Source organism: Eulemur rufifrons, chromosome 30 (assembly GCF_041146395.1).
Source record: "Eulemur rufifrons isolate Redbay chromosome 30, OSU_ERuf_1, whole genome shotgun sequence".
Classification (NCBI taxonomy): domain Eukaryota; kingdom Metazoa; phylum Chordata; class Mammalia; order Primates; family Lemuridae; genus Eulemur; species Eulemur rufifrons.
The window spans coordinates 18,314,845-18,333,231 of record NC_091012.1 but is presented as its reverse complement, the minus strand read 5'-3'; the positions used below and the strand labels follow the sequence as shown (position 1 = coordinate 18,333,231).

At 39.4% G+C, this 18,387-nt stretch overlaps 1 protein-coding gene across 1 annotated transcript; it reads left to right on the top strand.

The window, feature by feature from the left end:
• Positions 1-8,307: 8,307 nt before the first annotated feature.
• SMIM9 (small integral membrane protein 9) lies at positions 8,308-9,202 on the top strand. The gene is made up of 2 exons (XM_069464150.1): positions 8,308-8,449; positions 9,069-9,202. The coding sequence occupies exons 1-2, from the start codon at positions 8,308-8,310 to the stop codon at positions 9,200-9,202; spliced, it is 276 nt and encodes a 91-aa protein (XP_069320251.1).
• Positions 9,203-18,387: the final 9,185 nt, after the last annotated feature.

Sequence of the window (18,387 nt, the reverse complement as noted above, 5' to 3'; positions counted from 1 at the left end):
TCTTAATTGTGACCAATGAAATAGAGGTTAGGGTTATGGAATATTGGGAATCTTGAAATAATATGACAATGTCCTCTTGAAATTTGCAATATCCAAGAAAGGTAATGATGATAATATGCTTCTAAACAACATATATTTAATATTTCAGTGGAAAACTGAGGAAAATACATGGCTGTCTGGAATAGGAGATACAAACTTTGTAATTCTAATCATGCACTCACTTTACTCTCTCCCTCATCTAATTTCCTGCTGAAACAGCACAACAAAAATGTAACATGGGAAATTTTATACCATGAATGAAAACTACAGTCCTACTTATATACATCAAGGAGTCAAAAAAAATTGAACAGCTGAAAACAGAGAGAAAACACTCCATATCCACTGCGTAAGAGAAATGCCTACCTTGCCCACCCCCACAAGGTTGAGAAGGGTTTACTGCTCCTTCCATCTGCCTGCCCCCTTGACTACCACTATACAAAAAGGCCAGAGAATGGCTGCTTTTTTTTTCTATGCTAGAGCATTTCCTAATAATCCTCCTTGACCCTAATCTGACCTCTTTGGGGACTGTAGCTAGCTGTCACAGTATAGTCACAATCCACAACTGATGAAGGTGCAAATGACTTAGAGTCCTATAAAATCCTGTAAGGTTAGAAGTTAACCTACAGAAATCAATAAGTTATTTTGTTTTATAGCCTGGTAGAGAAGTTAACCCCAAAGGTGATATGGTTTTATTTCCTGTAAAAGATTAACCACTCTTATGTTTAACTTAATCCTCTTATTTTGGCATTATTTTCCCATTGACTGTGTACATCTGTATTTCTCAAATGCTCATGGGACCAGATCTTTTGTCCTCCTGCTGGTTTTCTCAGTAATGAGTTAAATAAAACATTGACACATACAAACAAATTCCTCTGAGAATTGTGTCTTTACACTGGAACGAAAAATGTGAACAATGATATTTTAAAAACAAATGGAGGCACTGAATAGCAGAATAGACACTTTAGAAAAGTAAATTAGTGAGTTAGAAAACCAGATTAAATTGAACTCAGGATAAATATAATACAATTCATGAGAGGCCAAATAAAATAAAAGAAATAAGAAATGAAGTCTTAATCTCGGAGAACTTATATATATAGAGAGAGAGAAAGACTGAGAAGAAATAGGGAGTTGCTGTTCAATGGGCATAAAGTTTCAATTATGCAAGATGAATAAATTCTACAGATCTAATGTACAACATTGTGCCTATAGTCATTAATAACAATACTATATTATGCACTTATAATTTTGCCAAGAGAGTAGATCTCATTTTAAGTGTTCTTACCACAATTTTTTTTAAATGGAAAGTTCCTGAAGGAAAGGTCAGAGTGGGTGTGATAAAATAAAACAATAGGAGAAAACTTATTTGAAATGAAATGAGAATAGTAAGAAAAACAAATTTCAATCTTCAGATCAAACAGAGTCCCTTAGTACAAGGCAAAATTAAAGAAAGACCAAAACAAAACATAACCTGGCAGGCATAACGTAGACGAATGAGATTGTGCATCTTTTACTGGCATAAACTTAGTCAAGCAGGAAAACATACCATTGCTAACCCCAGAAATTCTATAGCATTTTATAATGCTGATCAGGTTATTTACAAGATCACTGAGATCACAACAAATTATTTATTGGAAGATTGGTAAGCAAATCCAACCTCCAAGGACAAATATACTTTGTAACTTTAAGTGAACAAATAAAATTTTCTGTCACAAACATTTTATCAAATATAATCTCAAACTTACAAGTCAATGACCTTGTGGAAGATATATATTAAAACAACTCTATCCATCAATGTTATATAAAAGCTTTGTATTTTTTTAGTAAATATACTATATAGAAACCCAACTTTATAATGACAAGATACAGACTATAACAAATTCAACTTTAATGTTTACTAACTGGCTATAAAATATTTTCTAACTTCTTCCTTAGCTATTTAATCAAAGGGTAATGACTAACATAACACTGCCAGAAACATATGTCAACAACTTCTTTTTATCAGTATTTCTCTAATGTCTTGTGGTGATAAAAATAAAGCCTGAGTATATACAAAAACAACATAAAAGCCAGGAGGTGATGATCAACATTCAAGTGTTAAGATCCTTGTGGTTTGGAAGAGAGGTAAAGATATTTAATTGCTTTAGACATTTTTCCATTTTAACAATTTTAAGTGTGTAATTCAGTGGCTTTTAGTGCATTCACAATGTTGTGCAGTCATCACCTCTATCTAGTTTCATAATATTTCCATCACCTTTAAAAGAAACCCCATACCCATTAAGCAGTCACTCCCTATTTTCCCTCCCTTCAACCCCTGGCAACCATTACTATGCTTTCCAGTCTCTATGGATTTGCCTATTCTGGACGTTTCATATAAATAGAATCATACAATATGTGGCCTTTTGCATCTGACTTCCTTCACTTAGCGTAATGTTTTCAAGTTTCAGCACTGTTGTAGTATTTGTCAATACTTCCTTTTTTTTTTTTTTTTTTTTTTTAGACAGTCTCACTCTGTCGCCTGGGCCAGAGTGCTGCAGCGTCAGCCTAGCTTGCAGCAAGCTCAAACCCCTGAGCTCAAGCAATCCTCCTGCCTCAGCCTCCCAGGTACCTGGGACTACAGCCGCCACCACCACCACGCCAGGCTAATTTTTTCTATTTTTAGTAGAGTCAGGGTCTCACTCTTGCTCAGGCTGGTCTCGAACTCCTGAGCTCAAGCGATCCTCCCGCCTCAGCCTCCCAGAGTGCTAGGGCTACATGTGTGAGCCACCGCACCTGGCCCTATACCATATGGATTTTAAGAATAACTTTTCCATTTCTGCAAAACAAGCCACAGGGAGGCAGGGCATGGTGGCTAATACAAGGAAGTAACAGGAATAAGAAAGGAAATGATAAGATTCTTTGGTTATTTGTGTTTCTCAGAATGCCTTCTTTCTGGTTCAAAGGGAAAATGGCCTCCTGGGCTGCCCCCCATTTACTCTGTCACAGATTTAACAGTCTTCTTTTTTTTTTTTTTTTTTTTTTGAAGCAGAGTCTCACTTTGTTGCCCAGGCTAGAGTGAGTGTCGTGGCGTCAGCCTAGCTCACAGCAACCTCCAACTCCTGGGCTCAAGCGATCCTCCTGCCTCAGCCTCCCAAATAGCTGGGACAGCAGGCATGTGCCACCATGCCCGGCTAATTTTTTCTATATATTTTTAGTTGTTCAGATAATTTCTTTCTATGTTTTTAGTAGAGACGGGGTGTCACTCTTGCTCAGGCTGGTCTCGAACTCCTGAGCTCAAATGATCTACTCGCCTCGGCCTCCCAGAATGCTAGGACTACAGGTGTGAGCCACCTCGTCCAGCCCAGATTTAACATTCTTATACTCCCTTTGGGTCTCACTGAACCTCCATGCACCATGGGTCTGCTGGAATTTTGTACTCATGGGCATCACAAACACTATGTACAAATAGAGTGACAAAGGATGGAGGGGGGCTATAGGTTGCATTTATTTACTCCGTTCATGTGCATGCTCCATTGTTCCAGCAAACTTCACTTACAAAACACAAGTTCAAAGATAAAATTATTAAGAATTTCAAGAAAATGACATCTGAGCATTAAATCAAGCTCTGTGTAACTGCACACATTGAATTCCCATGAAGCCAGCCCTGAGTACCAGGCAAGCTGGGACTTTTGTTCATCCTAGCAACACCCATCTCAGTGCACCACTTGGAACCACTTCCAGTGTGTTCCTCCAGCACAGTCAAGCCTTCAGATGACTGTAGCCCCAGCTGATGTGTGATTGCAACCTCATCAGAGACGCCCAGCCAGAACCACTCAGGTAAATCACTTTAGAATTCCCGACCTGCAGAAACTGTAAGATAAGGAATGCTTTTTGTTTGCAGCTGATAAGTTGGGGGTAATTTTTCATGCAGCAGCAGATAACTTATACAGAAGCCATATTGTCTTTACACTGGAAAAGCCAGTAGGCACAAGATGCTAATTTGCAGCTTACTCACATGGTGACTATCTGTTGGCTTATCTTGTGGGTACAGGGCAGCAACCAACTTTGCAAGTCCTTCAACTCCTGCTGGATCTTTTGGCTCCTCCAAATCCTAGGAAAGTCATGTTTAGCTCTTTGATGAAGGATATCACCTTCTCATGCAGAGTACCCCAGCATCAAAGTTGAAAGCTTGGAGGTATTATAAAAATGGTGCATGTTTTAGTGTTTAGGGTTCCAGCTTCCCATAGACTCTGGTTTGGTTTTGTTTTGGTTTTTTTTTTTTTTTTTTTTTTGAGATAGAGACTCACTCTGTTGCCCTGGCTAGAGTGCCATGGCATCAGCCTAGCTCACAGCAAGCTCAAGCTCCTGGGCTCAAGCAATCTTTCTGCCTCAGCCTCCCGAGTAGCTGCGACTACAGGCATGAGCCACCATGCCCGGCTAATTTTTTCTGTATATTTTTAGTTGCACAGCTAATTTATTTCTATTTTTAGTAGAGATGGGGTCTCGCTCTTGCTCAGGCTGGTCTTGAACTCCTGACCTCGAGCAAACCTCCTGCCTCAGCCTCCCAGAGTGCTAGGATTACAGGCGTGAGCCACCGCACCCAGCCCCCCATAGACTCTTTAAACAATTCTCACAAGGGCATAAGGTCAAATCCTTATAATAGGTCTGTTTTGTTCTGCCATGCCCATGGCTAGAGTCACCTCAAAAGCAGTGGCAGGGGAATTCCCATAAGAGAGTGCCCCAAACCCTCCTGAGTGGGGCCAGTTGGGATTGCAAAGAAAGAAGCACTAAACACCAGGGTGATCAGTCCACAGAATTTATTAGGGGAACTTACATACAGAGTGGGCTGCAGTGTATCCTTGGCAGACAGCAAGAGAAAGGAAGATCCTACCTAGGTACGTCCACAGCCAGAGGTTCAGGGTATGGCGTTTTCATGAGGGTTTAAGGAAGTTGGCTCAGGGCCAGGCCCAGTTTCTTTCAGTACTTTGGACAACAAGCTTGATACCTTTATCAGTGCCTGGGAATGTTCAAGGCCCCAGTTTGGGTTCAAGCCTGCTGGGAAAAACCCACAGCTGGCTGGGATCACAGAGCAGCCAAGGCATTCTGATCTTCAGTCAGGACATAAAAAGAATGTGGGGACACTGGGGAACTCTACAAAGTCCCTTATTTTAGATATTTCCTAGTGGCTTTGTTTTCTCATAAAACCTTCATTGGTACATCACTTTTGTCAGTTCTTCCCAGAACTTTTTTTAAAAAAAGTTAGTTTGTGAGAGTTATTTGTATGTTAACAATCCTAATCTAATGTCTGTCATATATGCTGTGAATTTTATTACTTAATTTATCATTAATCTTTTACTTTTTTAACAATGCTTTGTTTTTCTTTTGTTTTTTGTTTGGTTTGTTTTTTTTGTTTGTTTGTTTGTTTTTTTGAGACAGAGTCTCACTCTGTTGCCCGGACTAGAGTGCCATGGCGTCAGCCTTTTGTTATAGGAAAGTTTTACAATTTTATGTCATAAATTTACCAACATTTTCATTTATGACTGTGGGTTTTATGACATACTTAAAGGAGCTTTTTCCACTTCAAGATTATAAAAATATCCACTTATATTTAATATATGGTTTTGGTTTTGTTTATTCCTTGTTGATCCATCTAGAATTTATTTTTCACATATTATGGCAAATGGCTCTCATTTTGGTGCATCCAAATGAATAGACAATCATCCCAACGTCATATTAAATAATCTCTTTTCCCCAACTGATGTGAAATGCTACCTTTATCATCCATTAAATTTTCATATACACACTATTATAAGGTGTAGTAGATACTATGTGGTGAATAAAATATCTTAGAATTTTTCAAGCCTAAGAGGGCACAGCTACTGTGAGGATGAGTTTCACTATCAACACAGATGTTCACGTATAGAGAGAAAAAGATGTATGTGTGCTTAGCAGTCAAATAGAGCCTGGGGGAGGGTCAAATGCAGTAGATGATATCATAAAGAGGGGTGGAATTCTATTTGGAACTTCAGAAACCTAAGAGGAAGACTCTGCCCAGCTTCCTCTGAAGACACCTACACTCTGAAGACTGAGGCCTAATTCACTGGCTGCTTTGGATTCCTTCGTGCTAAGCCAATTTTCAGGTAAGTGGCTTCCCACTGGACATGGGTCTCAAACAGTAAATGAGTTTATCAGTTGTAAATGTCTTAAGTAATAGAAATCCCAAATTATAATGGCTCAAATAGAAGTTTATTTTTCTCAAACCAAGCAGTCCAGAGGTAAACAGATACAGGTGTCAGTTTAGTGCCTTGAAAATATCTGAGCCAGAACATGTGTCATTTTCTTGGCCTTTTCCTCATGGACATTGCCTCGTGGTCACTAGATGTTTGCTCCAACTTCAGGTAATGTTCAAAGCAGCACAAAGGGAAAATGGTAGCACCATTTCTTTTATCAAGACAGCAAAAAGCCTTCCCAAAAGCTACCCATCAGATTTCTATTATGTTTGGGCCATGCAATCAACAATATATCTGCCAAAATTCATCATTCGTTCAAAAAATAATTATTGAGTACCTGAATATCCTGCATGTGTTAGGTTACTGTTCAGCAGTGAACAAAACAGACAAAAATCTCTGTACTCGTGTAGCATTATAATTAGGAGAGACATATAATAAAATAAAATAAACAAGTAAACTATATTATGCTAGATTCTGATAAGGTTTTTTTTTTTTTTTTTTTTTTTTGAAGATAAAACCAGTTTATTTAACACACATATAGTACATATTACATGCTTCTAATTGCTTCCCAAATATTCATTTTACTCTCATAACAACCCTATAAGCTAGGTAATAATGTTATCCCCTTTATACAGATGAGGGAAAAAGAGACTCAGAAAGGTCATTTAGCTTCACCACGTTCACACAGCTAGCCAGTTCAAACACAAATTTTCAGGGAGTCAAGTAAGTAGCATTGATTAGACCTGCTAATCTGTGATATCTTTATGGAGATTATTTCCCCAGATTATCATTAAGTTATCAATTATTAGTGAAGAGGACCTGAGAATGGTTTTTTTTATTTTTTATTTTTTATTTTTTGTTTGTTTTTCAGCTCATCAAGGGGGTACAAAAGATCAGGCTATATACATTGCCCATGCCTCCCCATCCCCCCGAGTCTGAGCTTTAGTTGTGTCCATTTCCTAGACAGTGCACATCACTCTCATCATGTAGGTGTGCACTCCTCCCATCCCCCCACCCCATCCCCCCCAGAGAGAACTTCAAACGTGTCCATTCCCCAGGCAGTGCGCATCGCACTCATCAAGTAGGTATACACCCATCCCCTCCACCCAGCCCCGACCTCTGTCCAATACCCAATTGGTGTGAATCCCAAATGTGCTCTCAGGGAAACCAGTTTGCTGGTGAGTACATGTGGTGTCTGATAAGGTTTTGAGGCAAAAATCAAGCAGGTAATGCAATTAGGAAGTTTGTGGGAAAATGGTACAATTTTAATAAAGGGATCTCAGGAAAATCCTCATTGAGAAGGTGATATTTGAGCATCTGAAGAAGATGAGAGAATAAATTCGGAGACCATGGAAGGGAAAAGCATTCCTTGGAGAGGGGATAGCAAGTGGTAAAATCCCCAAGGTAGGAACATGCCTAGCTTGTTCAAGAGGAAACAAGGCTGAGTCAGAATGATCAACAGGAGGCTAATAGGCTGTGAGGCCAGAGAAGTAACTAGGACATAATCTGACCTACAATTTAACAAGGTCTCTTTGGTGGCCGGCTCAGTGTGGAAGAGTCTGATGGAGTCAGAGATGATGGTGGGTAGCAGGGGAGGTGGTGTGAAGTGGCAGGATTCTGGATACAATTTGTAGATTTTTCTGATGGATAAAGATGTAGAAGAGAAAAAGAAGAGTCAAAGATGATGCCACATGTTTTGGCCTGAACACTTGAAAAAGTTTCTACTAATTGAGTTGGGTAAGACTGAAGAGGGATCAAGTGTAGGAGGTAATGTCGGGTATTAATATCTGAACTGATAGAGCATAGTAAGGTTTTATTTTATTTTGTTTTTTGGAGGGGGACATGCATTTTGTTTTGGAAACTGACCATGTTCAGTATTCACCTGTGTAAGTCAGTGAATTGTCCTTGTGTTCCCAACAGGTGGGAAGGTTTTTGCAATAACAGCTAAACCACCACTTTCTAACTTTTCAGACAAAGCTGCCGTGGGAAAGAGCTAGGGACAAAGAAATCTCCCCTCGACAGAGTGATCTAGGAGCACCAGCTGCAGCTGAAGGTGGAATCCATGGAACTCCAGAAGCTGCTGAGCCTTGGATTTCTGCTGTGCTCTCTGACTTGCCTCATGTTGGAGATGGTAGCTTCCTCTCCTTCACCTTTATCTGCTTTGAGAATAAAAGACAAAGCAGGATCGAAGCCACGCTCAAGAGGTGTGTTTACTGTTAGGATCAATGTTCCTACCTACATAAGACATAAGATTCCTGTCTCAGGTCAGGAAAAACTGAGTTCATGTTTGAAAACAATGTTCACCGGAAAGCAAACTCTTCTGATTTGGTTCGACTTAGTTTAACAAGCATGAACCTACCCACTGTGTGCCAAGCCCTCTGCTGGACTACACAGATTAGGAGTTGAACAGCCCCTGTTATGAAGGAGCTCCTAGATGAGCAGACAAAGCCATAGCAGGCAACCTTCCAGGGTGCAGGATCAATGTTCCCAGAGGGCAAGGAAATAATTAAGATTGTTTTGGGGAAGGGGTCAGAAAAGACTTGACAAAAGAGGTGAAATTTGAAATAAACCTGATGGTCCACTGATCCACAGCTTAGGGCTCCCAAACCCCTGCTTCCTACCTGCACACACATGCTGCGCGAGTGTCTTGCTGGTGAGCGGTGAACCCTCCCGACACCACGCTGCAGAAATTTTTGTTTTCCTCTTTCCTTGGTGTCAAATCACTTCTTCCCCTACTTCCTAAAGAAAAGACCCAACATGTCTAGCCTTTACTTCATCATTTACTTGACCCCTCCTCAGTGAATGTCTATGCTCTCTCTGCAGACAACTACAGGGCCTCGCCGATCAACTTCAGGGATTACCTGTGGGATTTCATCAAGAGCTCTGTACCTCCAGCAGCCATTTTTGCTTTTCTTATCACCACAGTACTAATGGGGACCCTCTGCTGCCTCACGTAAGCTTCTGTGGTAACTTAGGAAGGGAGGAGAGAGGAAACATGAAGGGGGCACAGAAACACTCAGGCTCCTCACTGGTCTGCACGTCTGTAATTAAGGGAAAGCTTTAAGCAAGGCAATTCTGGGAGCAAAACTCTGAAAGGCCATACAACCCACTTTTAAAAGTTCTCTACTTTCTCTTTTTTTCCCTCCAACTTGCCCCACCCATTACCAATGACTGACAGGTAACATTTAATAACCAGTATTTAGAACTGATCATTTCTTTTATTAAGTTCATTAACTCCTAATTTTCCTTCCCTTTGGCTCAGGAACTATACTTGGAAAATACATAATTAACTGTGTTCTCAATTGCCTGAAAATTTACCAAAGTATTTATCTACATAAATCATATGAAGCCAAAGAGATTCCTAAGGAAAACAAAATAGTTAAACTTAATTTTGTTAATTCAATTGGCATTTACCAAAAAGTGACTATTTGCCTACTTCTATCCTGATAACCCCAAAATTATCACAGAATCAAGAACTGTGTCTAGGAAACAACCTTAGGCACATAGAACTGGTTGGTGGCAAATAGCTGAGAAGTCAGCGAAGCTTTTGAGAGAAGCTTATTGCCAAAGACATCATAAGCCAGAACTAAATGAGCCATCAGTTGTAAACAATATTTAAGCCTCTGACCTTGCAAGAGAAGGCACCAGTTTTGAAGGCCCCTAGTACCAGAAAAGCCTTCCAGAAGATAAACAGGCCAGGGTGCTCCCCTTAGAAAGCAGGATCTGGGACTAATCAACATCTGCCAGCAGGATTCCGGGATTACTGCAGAACAGTGACTGCGGTGTGTCTCCCGTTCTTCCTGTTTCCAAGTGAGAATGTTTATGGTGGTTATCCTCTTCCTGTCCCATCATTGTTAGGGGGTGCAGAAATCAAGGGCAGATAACCGGGTTTAGTTCATAGGTCACTTAACCAAGCAGAGCCACACCCAGACTTCACAGAACCAAGCATCACCTGGATACCCTAGACTTTGAGCCCGACCCAGTGATGAGGGGGATTTTAGTCCTGAGGAAAGGGTTTGCCACAGGTCAGGTGTTCTGGAAGTAGACAGGAAGACAGGTGTTTGGTGTTCAAAGTATTATTAGGGATCAACACCTGTGGAAGGTAAGGGACAGGAGAAGTAAAACTGCCTTGCAAGCCCAGCAAAGCCTCAGTTGACCCCATCAGAGTTGTCCTACATTAGCCTAAAATGGCTGGACCCCTATAACTCCACCTCAATCAACTACTGGATGTGGGCCGCCCCAGGAGGTATGAAGAAGCTGTCTGCAGCTAAGGCCAACTCCAAAAGAGCTAACAGCTAGAGGCTGTCTGCTGACAACATTTTCAGCAGCTACGGAAACAAGGCCTTTCTCAAGGGGGAAATTGGGTAGCTGTCTTCCGTGTATGAAAGGAAAAGGGAAACAGATATCGGCTGATAAGAAAGATAGACTGTGATAGAGACTGGTTATAGGTTCATCAATCCTGTTGCTTTTTTCCAAGCATTGAATAAGATTACATTTCCCAACCTTCCTTGAAGTTAGGCTGGGACCATGGAACTGAGATTTGGCCAATGAAATATGGGCAAAAGTAGTGTATGAGGCTTCTAAGCCTGGCCATGAAATGTCCTGCACAATTTTCCATGCTGTCCCTCTCTCTCACATATGCATGGCTTAAAGTGATGGAAGGAACTGAGATCCCTGAATCATCTCATTGAGGAGAACTTGACCTACATCAGAATGAGGCACGAGGGAGGGATAACGTTTTATTGTGTTAAGCTACTAAGGTCTCAGGATTGTTTGTTACAGCAGCTGAGTGTTACCCTAACTAATGTACTTAGTAACCAACTAAGGAAGCCAGGAGTCAAATCAAGACATGTCTGATTCTACACCTTTTAAGTCACTGTTACTCGAACTCTGGCCAGTAGGCCAGCTGCATCAGAAGTATTGGTTAAACATGCACATTCAGAGGGACTTCTGTGAAGATAAAGCACATAATATTCCAAGAGAAATTAATTTCTGCTTTTAAGTAGATGGCTTAACCTGAGGAGAGAAACCAATATGCCCTTGCTGGGAACAAGCATCCTAACTAGTGAAAGAAACATCTTTGGACCCAATTGGGCACCAAATAGAAGCCTAAGAGATAGATTTGTGGGGTTTTTTTCTTTGTTTTATTTTTTTTTATTTCAGCATATTATGGGGGTACAAAAATTTAGGTTACATATATTGCCCTTGCTGCCCCCTCCGCCGAATCAGAGCTTCAAGCATGTCCATCCCCTAGACGGTGCGCATCGCACTCATGTATGTATACACCCATCCCCCCCCACATCTGCCTGACACCCAGTTAATGTTCTTCCTGAATGTGCTCTTATCTGATGATCAGTGAAACCAATTTGATGGTGAGTACACGTGGTGCTTATTTTTCCATTCTTGGGATACTTCACTTAGTAGAATGGGTTCCAGCTCTACCCAGGAAAATACAAGAGGTGCTATATCACCATTGTTTCTTATAGCTGAGTAGAACTCCGTGGTATAGATATACCACATTAATCCACTCATGTACTGATGGGCACTTGGGTTGTTTCCATATCTTTGCAATTGTGAATTGTGCTGCTATAAACATTCGGGTGCAGATGTCTTTGTTATAGAATGTCTTTTGTTCTTTTGGGTAGATGCCCAATAATGGGATTGCTGGATCAAATGGTAGGTCTACTTGTATCTGTTTAAGGTATCTCCATATTTCTTTCCACAGAGGTTGCACTAGTTTGCAGTCCCACCAGCAGTGTATGAGTGTTCCTGTCTCTCCACATCCATGCCAACATTTATTGTTTTGGGACTTTTTGATAAAGGCCATTCTCACTGGAGATAAGTGATATCTCCTTGTGGTTTTGATTTGCATTTCCCTGATGATTAGAGATGTTGAGCATTTCTTCATGTGTTTGTTGGCCATTAGTCTGTCTTCTTTTGAAGAGTTTCTGTTCATGTCCTTTGCCCATTTTTTAATGGGGTTGTTTGATTTTTTTCTTGCTGATTTTCCTGAATTCTAAGTAGATTCTAGTTATCAGCCCTTTATCAGATGTGTAGCATGCGAAAATTTTTAAGAGATAGATTTGAATGAATAAACATACAAGCAAGCCATATTTTCAAGAAGCAGTCTGTTGGTGAAGCAAGAAGGTAAAGTGTGAAATTTCATTATGCTCAGACCTATAGCTGCTGCTTGCAATTGGCTGGAAAGAAGTAAAGGCTTATAAGAACTCACTAGTAATACACACATCTCAGCATCATGAAGAGAATTTATTAGCCTCAAATACAGCACTGGCCCCTCCCCATGCAAATTTCCTGTAAATAACTGGTCCAGTAAGAGTTGATCTCATTCAACAGGAACCAGCACCAGATCTATACAAACTTGCTATATGGAAAAGATAAAAAATGTATAAGCAAAAAAAAAAAATGGCAGATGAGGAATAGTCAGCAGAAAAAAAAAATTCTCAGAACAGATAAAAATTGTGCACTAATGTATTGTCATTAATTTAAAAAAAACTTGATATAAAAATCACATCTTTCCCTTCATTGGTAGGACGTGGAAAAAAAATCACATTTCTATGTGATGACTTGGGATATAGAAAAAAATCACGTCCATAAAATAATAGTTTTAAGCAGAAATATTAACATAAGAGAGAAGGTATGAAACAGCAAAGCAAAAGAAGAAAATGAAAATTAGAAAAATCTAAGAAAAATATGAAATACAATAAGTAAAACTATCACAGAAATGAAAAAGCACAATGGAAAAGAGACATTGATGAAAAAATATGAAAGAAAATATGGATAACAAGATTTAAAAAGCAAGCATTATTAAATAAAGAGTTTAGTGAAAGTAAGATTGATTAGAGAAAAAATGATAGATGCAGGAGGCACATAATGATTTCTTTGATGAAGAGACCCAAGATAATCCAAGAAAGTTATAATTTTTTAAATGCTGCAGAAATAAAGGAAGATTTGAGTCCATAGTCATAAAGGGCACATAGAGTCTCAGGAAAAGTTGTCAGTTGGTGCTGGGCACATAGTAATACTCATTGATTTTTAATTAATACATTTCACAGCAAGGACTGCAAACAGCCTCTCTCTGCCTCCTTTTTTATCCTCTATACTCACCTATATGCTACTAGCTGCTCATTGCCTGAGGAAACTAACATGGAAGCCTGGTTAATCTCCCATCCTTCTGGAAACAGAGGTAACAGTCAGGAGGACCGACTGGCACTGTCAAGATATATGTACAAGGAATGTTTAGTATGGTTTACAATAGAGAAAAAATGGGAACAACTTAAATGTCTGTCAACCGGGGGCTGAGTGCTAGATAGTTACCAAGACCTTGATGTAGAAGAGTAATATTGTGGAAACATATTAATGAAATACTGTTCACTGGAGAAAGCAGATTATAACAGAAAATATATAGTTTAATCCAATTTTTTATATGGAGAAGAAGCCTCTAAAGTCCTAAGCAAAGTATTAGACATTGGTTATCTCCTTGTGCTAGAGAAGGGGTTGTTTTGATTATTGTCATTGTCATTGTTACTTTTTAGTTTCATTTTTATTCTTGTCTGCACTTTCCAATCTTTCTGCAATGGACTGTATTATTTGATTAGTACATTTTTTAAAAGATACTTTAAAAACAAAAGAAGAAAAATTATCTGACTATACTTCTACCACTACGTCCCATCCCAACTGTACTAGAAACACATTCTTACTATTCTTTTCTCAAGTCACCAAAACATTTTGTCTGTATGGAATCATTTGGTTCATATTAAGAAAAAAGCCCCCTAAAATCCAATCTTGGAAAAAGTGATATAATTATATAGTAACTCCGTGCAGACCAGAAGAGTGTATAAAAACTTAAACTTAGCTCGGCACTCACCATTTTATGTTCCTTTCCCAGCATTCTTATAGGTGAACCAGTCCAGTGAAGAACTAGAAGATTCAACGAGGCAAGTGTGGTATTTGGCTTGCTGAATTTCAAGAGAGTGGAGAGTGTGCTATATGCTCAAAATGAGAAAGTATCTATTGGTGAAAATTAAATTGTCTTCCATCTTAAATTGTATTTGCCTTCATTTTCTCCTTCAAAAGATACAATTGAAAAATGTGAATAATCTTATTTCTGTTTTGATTATAAAGTAATACACATTTATTGCAAAAAAATTTCAGGAAATAGGCTGGGTGTGGTGGCTCACGCCTGTAATCCTAGCCCTCTGGGAGGCCGAGGCAGGAGGATCGCTCGAGGTCAGGAGTCCGAGACCAGCCTGAGCAAGAGTGAGACCCGTCTCTACAAAAAATAGAAATAATTAGCCAGTAACTACTGAAAATAGAAAAAATTAGCCAGGCATGGTGGCACATGCCTGTAGTCCCAGCTCCTCGGGAGGCTGAGGCAGGAGGATTGCTTAAGCACAGGAGTTTGAGGTTGCTGTGAGCTAGGCTGACACCATGGCACCCTAGCCCGGGCAACAGAGCAAGATTCTGTCTCAAAAAAAAAAAAAAAGAAGAAGAAGAAGAAGAAGAAATAAAAATAAAAGAAAAAGTACTCATAATCCTAGCACCCCAAAATAAATATAGTTAACATCTTGATGTTTCTCCTTTCAAATCTTTTTCCACGTATATGTTACCAGTTTCCCACAGTCTGTTCTCTGAGACAATAGTTCTGTTTTAATAAATGTCATAAACATTAGGGTTCTGTGGTCAGTTATGTTTGGGAGATGCTGGTTTAAATTTTAACATATTTCTTTGCTCCAGGACTTGTAAGAATTTTTAACAGGCTATCAATAATATGAATCTCCACAAGGGGGTATAATAAGCAGCATTTCCCAAACTAACTTAAACATGGGATTTTTTTGTATGTAGTGGATAAGACACAAGTGGTTTAACCACCTCCCCATATAATAATTATTTAAGATGTTTCTATGTGTTCACTATTATAAATGTAATATAGGTAATAGTATTAAATTTATTAATTTGCTTTTCTCTTTTGCTGTTCTGAGTTTGAAATCATTCAACAGACACATTGAATACCTTCTGTGAGCCAGACACTGTTCTGGGCAGGTAACAAAACAGACCCTAATCCCAGCTCTTGTGGAGCCACCGCTAATGGGAAGATTCAGATCCTTGCAACAGCAGCAAGGTGCTGAAATAAGAGCATTCCTGGTATGTTTGAGGGATAGCAAAGAAACCAGAGTAAGCAAGGGGCAGAATAGGACCTTGAGGGCCATTGAAAGGATTTGGGCTCTTCCTGGGGGCCATAGGAGAGCCAACAGAAGGTTTAGATCAGAGGAGGGATGTGATTTGTTATACATTTTTGTTTTGTTTTGTTTTTGAGACAGAGTCTTGCTCTGTTACCCAGGCTGGAGTGCAGTGGTGTCGTCATAGCTCACAGCAACCTCAAACTCCTGGGTTCAAGCAATCCTCCTGCCTCAGCCTCCCGACTAGCTGGGACTACAGGCAAATGCCACCACACCTGGCTAATTTTTCTATTTTTTGTAGAGGTGGGGTCTCAATCTTGCTCAGGCTGGTCTTGCACTCCTGACCTCAAGGGATCCTCCTCCCTCGGCCTCCGAAAATGCTGGGATTACAGGAGTGAGCCATGGCTCCTGGCCTTGTTGTACATTTTTAAAGGGTCATCTCAGCTGCCATGTTGAAAATATAGGGGAGCAAGGACAGAAGCAGGGAGACCAGGGTGGGGGACAGCAGAGTTTCAGAAAGTGTCCAATTCTGAAGATATTGTGAAGGGAGAGCAGGCTGGATTTGATTGTGGGTTGGATGAGGTATAGGGGAGAGAGTGACTTCAGCAATGACACCCATGTTTTTGCCCTAAGAGTTGGGGATAACTGCAGGAGGTCAGGAATTTACTACAGAGAAAATGCAAAGAGAAAGAAAGACTGAAGTGATCTTCTCACCTATGCTGAGGTGAGATACAGCAGGCCACCACATGGCCTGTTGTGTGGCCTGCTGTGGCAAGGCATGGTGAAGTCAGTAAAGACGAGGTATGTTGCACAAGTCTTGTTTCCTTATTGATTTTCTGTCCAGATGATCTATCCATTGTTGAGAGTGGGGTCTTAACATCCCCAAATATTATTGTATTTCTTGTCAGTTTCTCCCTTCAATTCTATTAATATTTGCTTTATATAGCTAAGTGCTCCAATGTTGGGTGCATATATATTTAGAATTGTTATGTCTTCTTGAAGGATTGACCCCTTTATCATTATATTAATATAAAGACCTTGTTTGTCTCTTGTGACAGATTTTGACTGAAAGTCTATTTTTGTTATCTTCTTAAATTTTTTTATTATTTATTTATTTATTTCATCCTGTTGATTGACGATTCAGAATGAAACAGTAACTGTGAGGTGATGCATGCATTAACTAACTTGATTGTGGTAATTATTTCACAGTATACATGTATATCAATCATCATGTTGTATGCACTAAATATATACAATTTTATTTGTCAATTATACCTCAATAAATCTGGGGGAAGGGGACTTAAGAAGACTGGGAGTGTTCAGCTAGGCCAGAGGCTTCAGGTACTACTTCCAGTTGGGAACAACTGAGAGCGTTGCTCAAACCAAAAGATGATGGGCTGCATTAGAGACTAACAGGGAACAAGACAAGGGTGACAAGGGACACCCCTGTGACACCAGTAGGTGCCAGCTCACACTTGCAAGCTGAAGTGAGGGGGCCGATTTCCCCCCATAGCATCGTATTAGTCACACAGCCTTTGTCCCATACACTGAGATGTTAGGAAGAGATTGCCATTCTTATCAGAGACTACCTGCAGTGACTGTTTATCAGTTTACACTAAGCTTTAAATCAGATTGATATTTACTTAAGTTTTTTTCCACTAAGCAGCAAGTAGGAACTTGGGAGGGAAGTCAGTAAGTTATAACAAAAGAGAAGAAAAACTGTGAACATCTGAGTTTTGGTGTTAGTAGTATTTGGGACCCTGCTACTCCAACAGCAATTTGATGAGCATCCTTTTTTTGTTTTTTTAACAGTCGACATTGTTTAATGAGTCCAAGATTTACAGAGAATACTAGATTAGGTGCACTAGTGGAAATTTAGTTACAAAAGAAAAAAGAAATTATTATTATTATTATTATTTTTGATGAGCATCCTTACACACGGCTTTATAGTCTTTATATTCATGTCCAAGTTGTTCCTTGATATAAATTGCTTAATGGGGAATTGTTGGGTTATAAGCTGTGACTATATTAAGGTTTTTGATATTGTTCCACATAATGGTTGTACCCATTTACACTCTGGGCTCACAGCCTTCCCTCCTCTCTCCTTAACATTGTGTTATTTCCTGTGTTTTCTTTATATTTTGCCAGTTATGTTTGGCAATATGTTATTTAATTTTGCCTGTATTTTAGAAAATGATCTGTGCTCTTTTCTGCATAAGTACACAGCTCAAAGTGAACAAATTCCTCCTCCCCTTCTCTGTCCATATCACCAGCTCCTCCTCACCCCCAAAGTAACCCCTATCCTGTCTTCTAACACCATAACCTTGCATGTTTTTAAACTTTATAAAAACCAAGCCATACGTATGTATTCTTCTGTGATTTTCTTCTTTTGCTTGCATTATGTTTGGAGATTCATTCATTTTGATGCTTATAGTGAAAATTGTGCATGTCTCATTGTATGGAGAAAGCTCTACTCATTTAGACCATTAACTATAGAAGGGCATTTGTATTGTTTCTGTTTTTTTCTATTCTAAATAAATCTTTCATAAATATTCCTCTACATGTCTCATAGTGCGCATGTGCAAGTTTCTGTAAAGCACATACCCTGTGATTGAATAGCTGGGTCAAAGGATAAGCGAATGTTCCACTTTATGATGCAATGCCAGCTTCCCAAAGCCAGCAGTTATGAATGTTCCCATTATCCCATTTCCTTGATAACATGCAATATCATCAGCCTTTTAATTTTTTGTTAATCTGGTGAATAAGAAATTATGTCTCATTGTTTTCTTAATTTGTATTTCCCTGATGACTGATGACATTGAAGTCCTTTTCATGCGTCTGTAGATCATCTGTCTTTCTCTTCTATGAAATTCCTGTTAATGGATTTTGCCCATTTTTCTAATTAGTAGTTTTGCTTATTCCCTATTGATCAAAAGAAATTCTTC

Bases quoted from the DNA above. Each gene is read 5' to 3' on its own strand.
- SMIM9 (XM_069464150.1), top strand. From the start codon at position 8,308: ATGGAACTCCAGAAGCTGCTGAGCCTTGGATTTCTGCTGTGCTCTCTG. The intron at 8,450-9,068 runs GTGTGTTTACTG...CTCTCTCTGCAG, and splicing joins ATCGAAGCCACGCTCAAGAG to ACAACTACAGGGCCTCGCCG.